Raw genomic sequence first — 15369 nt, forward strand, 5'->3', positions numbered from 1 at the left:
AGTGCTGTATCAAGGCACCTCAGTGGAAAGTCTGTGGGAAGGAAAAAGTGTGGCAGAAAACGCTGCACAACGAGAAGAGGTGACCGGACCCTGAGGAAGATTGTGGAGAAGGGCCGATTCCAGACCTTGGGGGACCTGCGGAAGCAGTGGACTGAGTCTGGAGTAGAAACATCCAGAGCCACCGTGCACAGGCGTGTGCAGGAAATGGGCTACAGGTGCCGCATTCCCCAGGTCAAGCCACTTATGAACAAGAAACAGCGGCAGAAGCGCCTGACCTGGGCTACAGAGAAGCAGCACTGGACTGTTGCTCAGTGGTCCAAAGTACTGTTTTCGGAAATCAAGGTGCCAGAGTCTGGAGGAAGACTGGGGAGAAGGAAATGCCAAAATGCCTGAAGTCCAGTGTCAAGTACCCACAGTCAGTGATGGTCTGGGGTGCCATGTCAGCTGCTGGTGTTGGTCCACTGTGTTTTATCAAGGGCAGGGTCAATGCAGCTAGCTATCAGGAGATTTTGGAGCACTTCATGCTTCCATCTGCTGAAAAGCTTTATGGAGATGAAGATTTCATTTTTCAGCACGACCTGGCACCTGCTCACAGTGCCAAAACCACTGGTGAATGGTTTACTGACCATGGTATTACTGTGCTCAATTGGCCTGCCAACTCTCCTGACCTGAACCCCATAGAGAATCTGTGGGATATTGTGAAGAGAAAGTTGAGAGACACAAGACCCAACACTCTGGATGAGCTTAAGGCCGCTATCGAAGCATCCTGGGCCTCCATAACACCTCAGCAGTGCCACAGGCTGATTGCCTCCATGCCACGCCGCATTGAAGCAGTCATTTCTGCAAAAGGATTCCCGACCAAGTATTGAGTGCATAACTGAACATAATTATTTGAAGGTTGACTTTTTTTGTATTAAAAACACTTTTCTTTTATTGGTCGGATGAAATATGCTAATTTTTTGGGTTTTCATGAGCTGTATGCCAAAATCATCAGTATTAAAACAATAAAAGACCTGAAATATTTCAGTTGGTGTGCAATGAATCTAAAATATATGAAAGTTTAATTTTTATCATTACATTATGGAAAATAATGAACTTTATCACAATATGCTAATTTTTTGAGAAGGACCTGTATCTACAGTATATATATATATATATACAGTGCCTTGCAAAAGTATTCAGCCCCCTTGAACTTTTCAACCTTTTGCCACATTTCAGGCTTTAAACATAAAGATATGAAATTGTAATTTTTTGTGAAGAATCAATAACAAGTGCGACACAATTGTGAAGTGGAATTTAATTTATTGGATATTTTAAACTTTTTTGAGAAATAAAAACCTGAAAAGTGGGGCGTGCAATATTATTCAGCCCCTTTACTTTCAGTGCAGCAAACTCACTCCAGAAGTTCAGTGAGGATCTCTGAATGATCCAATGTTGACCTAAATGACTGATGGTGATAAATAGAATCCACCTGTGTGTAATCAAGTCTCCGTATAAATGCACCTGCTCTGTGATAGTCTCAGAGTTCTGTTTAAAGCGCAGAGAGCATCATGAAGACCAAGGAACACACCAGGCAGGTCCGAGATACTGTTGTGGAGAAGTTTAAAGCCGAATTTGGATACAAAAAGATTTCCCAAGCTTTAAACATCTCAAGGAGCACTGTGCAAGCGATCATATTGAAATGAAGGGAGTATCAGACCACTGCAAATCTACCAAGACCCGGCCGTCCCTCTAAACTTTCAGCTCAAACAAGGAGAAGACTGATCAGAGATGCAGCCAAGAGGCCCATGATCACTCTGAATGAACTGCAGAGATCTACAGCTGAGGTGGGAGAATCTGTCCATAGGACAACAATCAGTCGTACACTGCACAAATCTGGCCTTTATGGAAGAGTGGCAAGAAGAAAGCCATTTCTCAAAGATATCTATAAAAAGTCACCTGGGAGACACATCAAACATGTGGAAGAAGGTGCTCTGGTCAGATGAAACCAAAATCGAACTTTTTGGCCACAACGCAAAACGTTATGTTTGGCATAAAAGCAACACAGCTCATCACCCTGAACACACCATCCCCACTGTAAAACATGGTGGTGGCAGCATCATGGTTTGGGCCTGCTTTTCTTCAGCAGGGACAGGGAAGATGGTTAAAATTGATGGGAAGATGGATGGAGCCAAATACAGGACCATTCTGGAAGAAAACCTGTTGCAGTCTGCAAAAGACCTGAGACTGGGACGGTGATTTATCTTCCAACAAGACAATGATCCAAAACATAAAGCAAAATCTACAATGGAATGGTTCACAAATAAACTTATCCAGGTGTTAAAATGGCCAAGTCAAAGTCCAGACCTGAATCCCATCGAGAATCTGTGGAAAGAGCTGAAAACTGCTGTTCACAAACGCTCTCCATCCAACCTCACTGAGCTCGAACTGTTTTGCAAGGAAGAATGGGCAAAAATTTCAGTATCTCGATGTGCAAAACTAATAGAGACATACCCCAAGCGACTTGCAGCTGTAATCGCAGCAAAAGGTGGCGCTACAAAGTATTAACGCAAGGGGGCTGAATAATATTGCACGCCCCACTTTTCAGTTTTTTATTTCTAAAAAAAGTTTAAAATATCCAATACATTTCGTTCCACTTCACGATTGTGTCCCGCTTGTTGTTGATTCTTCACAAAAAATTACAATTTCATATCTTTATGTTTAAAGCCTGAAATGTGGCAAAAGGTTGAAAAGTTCAAGGGGGCTGAATACTTTTGCAAGGCACTGTATATAGTTATAGTTATAGAAAAAAAATGTTCAGTTGCTGTGGCATTAAAATAAATCTCTGGACAAGAGGTAAAAGTGTTGTGTGTCTCTGCCGATCATGCAGTCAGAAAAGAAATGGTAACATGAAAACAGCTCTGTTTATAACCAACTTTTGCAAATATATTCCCCTGAAGTCTAATCTAAATATAAACTTATTTACAATTTGATGCCTGCAATACATTCAAAAAGTTGGGACAAAGGCATGTCTACCACTATGTTAAATCAGATTTTTTTTTATTTACACTTTTGGAAACTGAAAATACTATTTGTTGCAGTATTTGCAAGGGATACAGGATTTGCAATAGGATTCAATAGTCTATGAAGCCACACTGTTGAAGCATGTACAGAAGGATTGACATTGTATTGCTGAAATAAACATAGAGTTCCTAGATATAAAATGTCATCATGATGACTTGAATCCTAATATACAATGGGATTGGTGTCAATGGTGTCTTTATACAAATGTAAGTTTCCAATGCCTTTTGCACCTTTGGCTTTTTGTGTTTTGAGATGGCCTCGGGCCTCTGCAGCATTTCTGTATAGAATTAATGTATGGCTTTCTCTTTGCATAATAGAGTTTCAGGTTGCATTTCTTAATGTAGTGGTAGAATGTTACGTGACAATGGTTTTCTGAAGTACTCTCAAACCAGTGTGGTTATATTTAAACACAGCAGCAGGATGGTTTTTAATGCTTTTCTTTCGGAGGACTCAAAAGTCACACACAACAGTGTTTTTTTACCCTGCCCCACACAGACTGATCCAGTGTAATTTCCTGCTGTACAATATGTCAGATAATAATGCTTATTAAGTGTGTGTATTTTGAAGGTGGACAGCTGCATACCTGTCCCCCGACACATAGAGGGAACTGTATGGTCGTAGCCCTGACAGCAGGGTGTGGTAGTTGTGAAGAACCTTCTTGGTGTTACGCTGCCGTTGGAGGTGACTGAACAGTAATGTCAATTCCCTGACCAATGAGCAAAAATAATAAATAATAAATAAATAATAATAACAAAATCATGACAAAAGCAAAAAAAATGATCAACAAATAGCAAAATGCAAATCATCACAAAATCAAAATCAAGAGAGAATTTGTGAATTTAAAAAAGAATTTGTTTAATAAGTTGAGGTAAAAACAAAAAACAAAAGCTATTTACAGTTGCAATCGGAAATATTGTTAGCCCCCCATCCCCCAATTATTTGATTTTAAATAATCACTACTATTTTATGATTGCAAGGATGAGAAGATAAGTTGACATAATTTTTAGTTTAAATAAAAAAAATCTAGTTCTCTTGACAAATGTTAATGTGCACTATTATTTAATCACCACTGTACTTAGTGGGACATTGTTTTACCACCAGAAATTACCTCCTCTCCTCAAAATGCCTTGGCACTCTTGCCTTGGTACTCTTGCGTTCTTTCAAAAGTCTGCAGGCCTATCCAAATCCCATCTGGCAGTAATAACAAATTATACTGCTACTCCTGACTGATTATTTCCAACTGCAACTGTATATATTAAGGATATGATGTTTTTAGCAAACTAATTAGTCAGATCAATTAAATAAGAACAATTAAAAAGCATGTAAATGAGCAAAACTACATAAAAGGTAAACATAAACTAAATATGAAAAACATTCAGGCAAATTAAATTAACACTAATAAAAGACCTGATGTAGAGAGTAAACTAGAACTATTAAAAATATACTTAGTATAAATAAACGTGTTGTCCAGGAATCTTTATGCAGATTATGGTAAAAAACAACCAAATTATATTCATGTCTTATTACTGTTGAAATGAAAGTGTTTTATTTACACTAAATTTACTGGTGACACTACCTCTCACCAGTTGGGTGACTTTGGAACTATAATAAAAGAAATCTTATAATATAATAATGTTTTACGTCTGAAAGGAGTGAATTATTAACATGGCTTGTACATGAGTTATGTCAGTTTATAGTCACCTGAAGGATGGAAGCATACTGTCATAGAAGTACCAGGTAGCTGTGAGGTATGAATGCCTTGAATCTGTAGAATAGAGACGCCATGCAGCCTGACACACACACACACACACACACACACACACACACACACACACACACATATACATACATACATACAAACACATTCACACATTTACAGATCCTGAGTTCATTCATCAGTGTCACTGGGGACAGAATGAAAAAGCATTTTACAGCATTTAAAGAGATTGTCAAAGCTGTTTTGGAAGAATGTTTGTTGTACTTAAGCTTGTACTAATAATGTGAGCAATTACAGTTATTTACATCTTAATTGTGATCTCAATGTTAAGAGTTATAAAGTATTTTACATTTTTTAAATATTGGACTGTTGTAATTGTATTAGTTTTAATCTATTTACTGCTTTATATGTTTTGTATTCATGAGTTTACCAGTTTAACCAACAATGTGTGCTTGAATATATTACAGTTTCAGCTTATTTGCCCAGATGCACTAGGCTAACAATGCTCATTTTTTTAAACTGTTTTAGTTACATTGATTAGAAAGCAATGCAATGCTAACTATGTCACATAGCACACCTTACTGTTCTAATGAAACTACCTGAAATGCAACACAAAGTTCAATTTGAAGAGCAGGAATGCTGATTAATTGGAATTTATAACTGTACAGCTCACATATGTCACAAAATAAGCAATTATGTTTTATTTGACAAAAACATACCCAATTAACACTGTGCACAATGTGTTCCTGTAATGGAACAAATAGAATATGTAAAGAATATGTATGAAATATGTAACTCTAACATTCCTGTATTCTGTACATAATCTATCAAACCATAGCAAACAAGTTAATCTGGCTTACAAACTGGCTTATCAATTCAGTCAAATGGCTTTGCTCCCACCCTTTTGAAGACAAATTCCCTTAATTTGTTCTTCAGATATGTGCTTTTATTATTAAATTATGTCTGGTTTTGTTTTTTTTCTTTGCAGTTGTGATGTTGAACAGATCATCACCTGTATTAGCGTGGCTGCAGGTGTCCTCCTCTTCTCAAAGTGTTTCTGTCTGTGTTGCTCCTGTACTTTCAGAGCAAAACCTGAACCAAGAATTCCCTTGAAAAATAGAACATAGACATTTCCATTAGTTATTCCTTCAAAATGCTAAAATTGTACAGATCATGGCCAAACAGTTGCACTTACTGCAGGAAGGGCAAAAAAAGACACCCCCAACAGAGCAAAGCCAGCAGCTAGGAGCCGCCCGAGCCATGTGTGTGGAGTCTTGTCACCATAACCAATCGTGGTGAGGGTTATCTGTAAGCAGACACAGCAACAGAAGTAAATGAAGTTTTAGGAAGATTTATTATAAAATTTCTTGAGAGGCATACTGTACATGTGAGAACTTGAGATTTGAGAGAACTGAATTAAGAAATTCAAACAACTAAGCATTGTACTCACAGTTCCCCACCAGAGGGAGTCTGCATAGGTGGAAAACTCTTTGTTGATGTCCTTTTCAGCCAAGTAGACTAAAAATGATGCAAAAATCAATACCAGAAAGCCAATATACCAGGCAGTGACAAGTTCCTAAAAGAGAGTCAGAAACAAGTGTATTACAGTAAATCTAAAACTAAACAAGCTACAATAAGTACATTTTAGTAAACTAAACTGAAAAAGTGAATAAAATTTAAAGAGACTACAATTATAATAAAATCACAAGTAATTATTACCATATTATTATTATTATTGTTACCATTTTTGCAGTGTAAATTAATGTAATTTGTGTAAAAACAACTACATTTACAAAACTTAAACTAAAATTGTAAATTAAAATTGTAAATTAAAATTTTAAATTAAAGCTAAGAAATAACAGACCAAAACAAACTCAATCTAAACATAATTTTAAATAAAATCTGAAAACAAAATATACATCAAAAGTATGGACTCTTGGGTGGCACAAAAACCATGTGCTCACTTTATTACCAGGGGTTTGATTCCTGGCAATCAAGGAGTCCAAGATCAAGTCCAAGAATAATTGACAATGTATTGTCCCCCTTTTGATCACACAATTAACAGTCATTCTAGACAGTTTGTGAGGTCATGTGTATTGAAGAAGGCAGTGATACATCTTTCTTAAATCACATCACCCTTCCAAATAGCTTTTATTCAACAGGGGAGACTTAGTTGGAGGGAAAGACACTTATTTGTATAGAGTGTGAAATTTGCCAAAATCAATTAAGAAAAAACTAAACAATAATAATAGCACTAAAATATAATAGCACTAGTGATAAAGTGAATATTTTATATATGCATCTTTACTTAAATCTTAATTTAAATGTTATGAATTATTAACATATTGTCATGGCGAGGTAAATAGCTTTTCACTATCAACTGTCACTCTGACTCAGCTGAAGCCCATTTTAATAGATCAGCCAAAGAGGACATTATGCAAGACATCATTTGAAACAGAAGTGATCAAAAAGTCCTAATCGATGTGCAGGTGGTGCAGCGGTAAAACACATCAGCACACTAGAGCTGACATCTCAAACTCGTCGGTTCGAATCTCAGCTCTGCTACCGAAAGGCTGGGCACCTATGTGAACAATGATTGGCTCATTCGCAGTGAAAGTGCTGGAAGGGAATCCTCTTAACAATTAGATGCAATTATGATCTCTGCTGGCTGATTGATGGCGCCTGCACAGAGACGGGGGATAATGGGATCATGGTGTGACTATCCATGCGCAAAACTGAACCCGTAACGGTGATAAGACTAAAGACTAAATCTGTTGCAGCAAACATATTATGGGGTGGCTTTTCAGCAGCCTAGACAATGAAAAGTGGCCAAAGTGACAGTGGGGCACCTTGAAAAGGTGACTGACTGTAATTGCTGACTATCTTGTCAAAGTACTAAACGACTTATAAACCGTTAATGTTTGTTATTTTTAAGTGATATTATTATTTCCCTTCTTTTTCATTCTTTTTTCTAGTTGTTCCAGAGAAAATAAGCATCTGAAGTTCCTGGTCAAAACAGATATAAATCCCAGGTTGTGGGCTAAACATGCGGTCACCTTGCTGTGAGCATACACCACAGAGCCCAGCAGTTTCCAGGTGCCTCCTCGTCTGTCCATACGCACCATTCTCAGAATCTGCAGGAAGCGCATGCTACGCAAAGCCGATGTTGCAAAGATGTTTCCCTGTGTGCCTGCTGCTATCACAGCCAACGATGCCACAAACACAATGAAGTCTAAAGACGGAGAGGGGCGCAAACATGGTAAAAATGTAAAAACTTTCATATTAACATGTAAAAGCTCGTTATGAGGGCAGACACACTATACCTATAACGCAGAAAGGTTTCCTGGCAAAACGTAGCCGACCCTGCCATCCTCTGTAACGGCAGCAGCAACCAGCTGCCCACACCCTTACAATGTACTCCAGCCCGAACACCACAATCATGACAAATTCCTACAGTACACAAGCAAACACAGAAGAGTTGCAATGCTCTATTTTAAACACTGAAAATCTTAATGTCTAATTGTAACCCAAGTCCAAAATGTCTAGAAGGCAGTGTACAGCTTACACTAAATATAAATAAATATAATAATAAATAGATATAATAGATTTATATAATATATAATAAAAATAAAAATATATAACCCAACTCTATCAATATGACTTTACCAAAAAAGCCCAGAGAAAAAACATGTTAAATTGTTCTAAATTATTACATTTTTGTACACTGTTAAACTGAGTCTTTGAAAGTCATGAATAAGAGGCTAATGGTTTGTTAAGACCAAAATTTAACTTCCCGGATTACATGGGGATTACATGAAGAGACAGAAGGATTTGAGCAAGCCAACATTCACAGAAGATCTGTGGTTAGTTCTCCAAGATGTTTGGAACAAACTACCTGCCAAGTTCCCTCACTGTTTTGAGGGTAAAGAGTGGTCACACCTAATAATGATTTGATTTGGATTTCTCTTTTGTTCATTCACTTTGTATTTTGTTAATTGACAAATAAACTGTTAATACTTCTATTTTTGAAAGCATTCTTACTTTGCAGCATTTTTCCACACCTGCCTAATACCTTTGCACAGAACTCCCTCTCTCTTTTTCTCTCTTTTTCTCTCTTTTTTTCTCTCTCTCTCTCTCTCTCTCTCTCTCGCTCTCTCTCTCTCGCTCTCTCTCTCTCTCTCTCGCTCTCTCTCTCTCTCGCTCTCGGTCTTTATATAAAAGAACTTTCTACTGGTGTATATATAAATCATTGCTGTAAGGACTACTGGTTCTAAACAGCTTCCAGAGGGTGATGCACACATAATGTGGCCATGAGGAAACATGACACTAAACAGCCCATCATGCAACATGCCAATCGGTCATTAGACCTTAAGAGCTGCTGAAGGTAAGACAACATGATGAAGATGGAAAATATATTTATATTGATGATTATTGTGTATTACAAGTTCATTACCTTTTTTGTGCCATTAGACATTAACTTCTTATTCTTTTGAAATTCCTATTTTTTCTTCCTACTATAGTCCACAATTCTGAGATTATTCAATTATTAAAAGCAATATACTGCAAACAAAGCACATTGCATACAATTTGCAAATTGTTTCCTATTTACCACCCTTTAGACACATCCTTAAAAACGACACCCAATGTGTAACCGGGTGGGTTGCACCTTGCTACCGAATTGCAAGGTGAAGCCATCACCTGCAAGAACCCAGGTGCCAGGTATTTAACCAAGGTAGAACATTATCCTTGCTGAAAGTCACAAACAAAAATCGCAAATAAATAAGGTGGCTAAAACTAGGAACTGATTGTAAATATGACATACTGCTACAGCTGTCTACAACAACTCAGTTCTCAGAAAAAAAGAAAACTAGAGATCACTCAGAACCAAAAAGGACTATCAATGCATGAGCGGCACTCACACATTCACAACAACTGGCGCACCCCACCCGTAACGTGGATTTACGGGCAAGGTCCAATCTGGAAACAGGACATTATGCCACCTCTGGAGCAGGCTGCGCTCCCAGGGCAAAGAAAAATAGTAAAACTTTTATCCAAGTACTGACCGTGTCTGGAATGCAATCTCAACCGATTAGGAATGAGACAGGGTCCACGTGGTCAGTTTCTTCCTCTTAGACTTGCTCCTTTGCTGGCACACCAGCTATTTTTTCTGAAACTGTGATTCCGGATTGCGCAATTTGGTCCAGTTTTCCGCTGGCATGCAATGCCAGCATACTTATCTCTTTCTGGGAACTCAACCAGTGTCATGGCATTTTGGGCCTCACAAAGGAACCGCCCTGGGAAAGTAGATTTTCCCAGAGGTGGCGTAATGTCCCTTTTTCGAGCACTTATAAATTCATATTATGCACGAATGCGCCAATTGGTGTGCATTGCTAGTCCCGGTTGGTTAATTCACTCCCCACCAGGAGCAAATAAACTCTCATGAAGTGCAGGTGACCACCAATTAGAAGATTCTGACTGATCAGATTGAGAAACTGACAATCATCTGTGCCTTCTTGCCCTCTCTGCCTACCAAAATGTCAATGCAAAACTCTTAAAACTCTTATATAAGTATGCTACTGTGTATTGAGGTACTTGTCAGCTAGAAAGCTTACCAGGATGAATAGCCCCTGGTTGGCAGTTTCCTGATGGGTGGGAATGGTGGAGAAGACAGAAAGCACCAGACAGCTGAACACCAGCAAAAAACTGTAGGACACACACATAAAGAAACCCAAAGACATGTCAATGCTTACAAATGAGAGCAGAACAAAAATGTACAAAAAAAGCATGATTTAAAAGACTAAAAAAAATGACTAGCAGTAGACATTGCACAAAAACAGCCACAGGAGGGACTCTGAAGCAACAAAGAAAAATGATTCATCAAAACCTCTGGACAAGTCATCCAATTGAAGTTGGAACTGAGCTTTACATACAGATGCTCATAATCACCACTGTGATGGACCGCACCCAGCATGCCCAACATGCTGGCCTGAAAAATAGATAGGCTAACAGAAGAGATTAAAAGCCTAATTCCTGGCCAATGTTGTACCATGTGTGAGATTTCCTGTTTATTGATCATCCAGTACTTTTGTGTAATGATGTGCTATGCAACTTAACTCTCCATTTATCTTCATAAAAGCCTTCAATGTCGTCACACTACAGCAAATCAATTTTTAGAAAATAAATTATAATATGCTACACAACTGAAATCCTTTCATATATCATATATATGTGTGTATGTGTATATAACCTAATGCAGTAACAGTTTCCAAGGCTATTCTTGGTATTTTCAGCTGAGGTGTTGTGAAACTGCTTTCTCTGTAGTTGAAAACAGCAACTACAGAAAGAAGCAGCCTTTCTTTTATCCTACATCATTTTAACTTCTCTCTGCTGGAGGAGCAATTTCTCTCAGTCATTCAAACAGCTCACTTGGGTCGTCTCCTGCTGGCTTAATTCTACATTCTGTAATTGGAATACACAAGGAAAGGATCTATCATTGTTTAGTGTTATGAGGATGGTTTTGTTAGGAGTGTGTAGAACATCCCATATTAAGGTCTTCAAAATTTTTACAAACCTTTAAGTTACACATGCACATTTATGTGTGATAACACATAAATAGTAAAATTAAAATGTCTGTTTCCAAAGTTTAAATAAGAACCGATGAGTAACATTTCTCAAGAGAGATATTTTAACAAAAATTATATCCTACATTTCTTATCTGCTGGTGTTTAGATGTTTGTAAATTACAGGCAATTTTATTTTAGCTGAGGAACAGCAGTTCTTACAAATGATAAAATTGGACTAGACACTACACAGAGATTTGTTTAAACGGAAGAACAGAAGTCTCTTAATATAAGCTTTACCAAGGTAGATATTGAAAATACACTGGAAGACACTGGTGCATCTGTCCTATGTAACGTTTATGAGATAGTATTAACAAAAACAAATTGATTATTATTAGTAGTAGTAATAATAGAACGTAGAAATAGTAGTGCTGCTACTAGTAGTATTTCATTTAAAGCTCTTATTCAGTACATAAACAATACTTCATTATTATTGTCGTTGACTTTTTATTTGTGTGTTTTCATGTTACAGTATTTCAGCATAAAAATCCTTTAAAATGGCTTAGTGGTGTTCAAATTTGCTGACGTAATAGTTTATATTTATGGAATTGTCGTAGAAGAAACAGCAAATTGTACAAGCAAAAACAGATTTAGGCACAAATGAAAGAAGTAAAAACTATCTAGGGTAGTATCTGAGTACTAAACATGGTATTTCTCCCAGCCAGCAAGTGCTTTATCAATATCATAATGTTATCTAAAATTACTTGCTAATTACTCGCTACTTGTTGTTCCGTTCTTAAATGTGGATCTGTTATACTGGACAAACGACAAGGAGTGAGAAGCATCTTTTAAATTGAACCAGTGAGGATCATAGAGGTGATACATTTTTGGAGAAGGACAGTTCTAGGTATGCCCCTCGCATAGATGCTTTATTAGTATTCAGTGTTTAAGTGATGGAGGTAATAAAAATAAAAATAAGAGAAAATCCAGTTTTAAATTATATTTTTATTACCCTGCATACATTGGATATTAAATTCAATGATAAGGGGTCAACTGAATGGAACACTGAGGTGCTAGGAGCGCTGTATGAAATATTAATTATTTTAAATCTCAATATTTCCAATCATTAAAACAACATTAAACATACAGCTCTCATTTAAAAAAATTACAACCCCATAATATGAATAGAACTTGCAAGTGCAAGCAAATTAAATAATAACTTTGTGTAGATGTTCCGGTGTAGTTTAAATCAATAAAAAGCAGCTACATTTTTGACAGCAGGCAGTCACATGTCAACAGTACACATATTTGTTCCTTCAGCTTTTACAATTTTGCTAACCCTGCCACATTAGCTTCTGATATTAGAGAAAAGATGACATAAATACAGCAGGAGAAATAAGAGCCGGGTTTTACACCTGAATCAGCAGAAAACAGGCTGAAAAGAGGAAGGCATGCCCCGGAGCCGATCAGTTTCTGAACAAGCTCACATTTCAGCAAAGAGGCAGATTTCAGGTTCATACACTGCGCCTTTTCTACCAAGAAAAAAAGGCAGTTTTGGAAAACAGAAATGTTATCTTTAAAATCAGCAAAAAGACAGTCCCTGGAGATTAAGGCTAGGATTGGTTTTCCAATCCCTGAAAACAAGTCCATGACCTAGCTATAAATGTTGTCAATATTATTGTCTAACACAAGGTTTGTGATGATGATGTCCGGTTTAAAGCATGTGAGAGCACATCCTCAGTGTTTATGACTATATACAAGTGACTCAGATGAATCCAGGCCTAAACATCCACAATCAAACACATTTCATCTGTGTGTACAACCAGTGTTTATAATGTTGTAAAAATAAAAGTTAAATCTACTACGATTGTGTGATTTATTTCAGTCCTAGTGATGTAAACATCATTATTTCGAGAATGGCAGAATAAAGGTACGTTTACTCTCAGGTTCATTTTTTGGGTGTTACATCTCTCCAAATGTACTGTACTAAATCAATAAGTCATTACCTAATTTATGATGGATGACTGTGTTAGTGTCCAAAAGCACAAAATGAGGGTATTTGGCTTACATTCATAACAGAATCCCATTCATATGACTAGAAGCCAACATTGTGTCTGAATGATTTATTTATTATCTGTTCTTTTACCAAGGGAAAAATAATTAACAAGGAAGTTTATGAACTGTATTTATACATGTATGCAGAGCCTTTATGGACTTGCATTTGCAAATTCAACTAGTCCTTGCACTATTTGCAGGAATCACAATTTAACTAGAGTGGCACAGTGGCTCGGTGGGTAGCACTGTTGCCTCACAGCAAGAAGGTCCTGGGTTCGCCGCTCAGGTGGCGCAGCGGTAAAAAGACACGCTGCAACCAGAGCTGGATTCTGAGTACATCGTATCGAATCCAGCTCTGCTTTACCAGTTCGAGGCTGAGTGGCTGTATGAGCAACGATCTGCCGGTTGCTCAGTTGGGGGGTGGGACAAAGAACCGGATGTGGGTCTCTGTCTGTCAGAATGCAATTACGACCTCTGCCGGCTAATTAGATGCGCCTGCACAAAGATGAGGAAGAGTTCCCTTAGGGTGTGTCTCTCCGCATGCAACGCTAGGTGGCGCCACACTCATCAATGTGTGGGTGGCAAAAATGCATCCGGCTGCTGCCCATGTTTCGGAGGGGATATGGGTTAGCTTTGATCTCCTCGGTCAGGGCAGGGTTCGGCATAGACAGAGAGGAAGCACAATGCAAATTGAACAATTGGATGCACTAAAGGGGGAGAAAAAGGGGGAAAAAAAAATAATAATAATAATAAAAAGAAGGTCCTGGGTTCGATACCCAGGCGGGGCGGTCCGGGTCCTTTCTGTGCGGAGTTTGCATGTTCTCCCCGTGTCTGCGTGGGTTTCCTCCGGGAGCTCCAGTTTCCTCCCACAGTCCAAAAACATGCAGTCAAGATTAATTAGAGACACTGAATTGCCCTATAGGTGAATGTGTGTGTGTATGTGTGTCTGCCCTGCGATGGACTGGCGCCCCGTCCAGGGTGTTACTGTGTGCCTTGTGCCCATTAAAAAGCTGGGTTAGGCTCCAGCACCCCACACCCCCGCGACCCTAATTGGATAAACGAATAAGAAAAGTGAGTGAGTGACAATTCATCTAATTACTACACATTTTTTCATGCTCAATGTGTAGTTGGGTTAAAATTGCAATAAAAATAGAGTAAGAGAATGAGACTAGATATATTTTATGTTAAGACATGGCAAGATCTTTTTTGTATGTTTATCATGAATGTGGAAAACTGTTTTGTGCTCTGTGTAACATTGTTGTGGAACAGAAATTAAATGGATGCAGTTTCCCACCATCCAGCTTCTCCTAAGTAATCATTCAGCTGGCAGAGTGTCTATCAAAAAGCACTTTGTTGATATATTCACATTTTGATCTGACTGTAAACATATAGTGGTTATTTGATCTACAGTTCATTTCATTTTAATGTGAAATAAAAATGCTTATTCCCAAGTCAGTTGTCCATGTTTTTGTGTGTACAATATATGTCATGTCACTATTATCATCAGAAAAAAACAAGGCTTTATTTAAAACAAGTTTATTTAAAACTATAAATGTTAGAGTGTCACATTTCTACAGGTTTACTGCAAAATACGGTTTAACCATGTAGCAAATTTTAATAGAAGCCACAGCTCCACATTAATCACTCTGATTTAGGCAATAAAAAGTCTGTTTGCTGAACAAGTGTATACATTTGTTTATTTAATATTCTTTTATTCATTTAAAATACTCTCTAAAAATAGCTGTCTAAGTTATTCACGCTGCAGTATTTGCAAGAATCTTAGCAGATGTAAAGGTTGTCCTGTTGTTCTGTTTCTGGAGGAAAATGCAGCTCTAAGCTCTTGAACAATTAATAATGTCCAAAAAATTATCACACTTATGATGAAAGGCACAGGACATTTGTCTAAATTTGTACCATGATGAATAGGGTTTGTACATAATGCTTAGCTGGACAATTTAGCCTGGCATGATAGAT

At 37.7% G+C, this 15369-nt stretch overlaps 1 protein-coding gene across 1 annotated transcript in view; it reads right to left on the minus strand.

Moving 5' to 3' along the window:
• Positions 1–15369, minus strand: part of LOC134308114 (potassium voltage-gated channel subfamily KQT member 4) — a 58692-nt gene that overhangs the window by 13679 nt on the left and 29644 nt on the right. Inside the window, exons 2-9 of the mRNA XM_062990650.1 lie at positions 10393–10483; positions 8104–8230; positions 7837–8012; positions 6231–6356; positions 5976–6086; positions 5793–5888; positions 4765–4853; positions 3647–3769 (exon numbers count right to left, since the gene is read on the minus strand). Coding sequence (XP_062846720.1) covers positions 3647–3769; positions 4765–4853; positions 5793–5888; positions 5976–6086; positions 6231–6356; positions 7837–8012; positions 8104–8230; positions 10393–10483 — 939 coding nt within the window. The remainder of the gene's footprint in view (positions 1–3646; positions 3770–4764; positions 4854–5792; positions 5889–5975; positions 6087–6230; positions 6357–7836; positions 8013–8103; positions 8231–10392; positions 10484–15369) is intronic.

Source organism: Trichomycterus rosablanca, chromosome 2 (genome assembly GCF_030014385.1).
Source record: "Trichomycterus rosablanca isolate fTriRos1 chromosome 2, fTriRos1.hap1, whole genome shotgun sequence".
In the NCBI taxonomy this organism is placed as follows: Eukaryota; Metazoa; Chordata; class Actinopteri; order Siluriformes; family Trichomycteridae; genus Trichomycterus; species Trichomycterus rosablanca.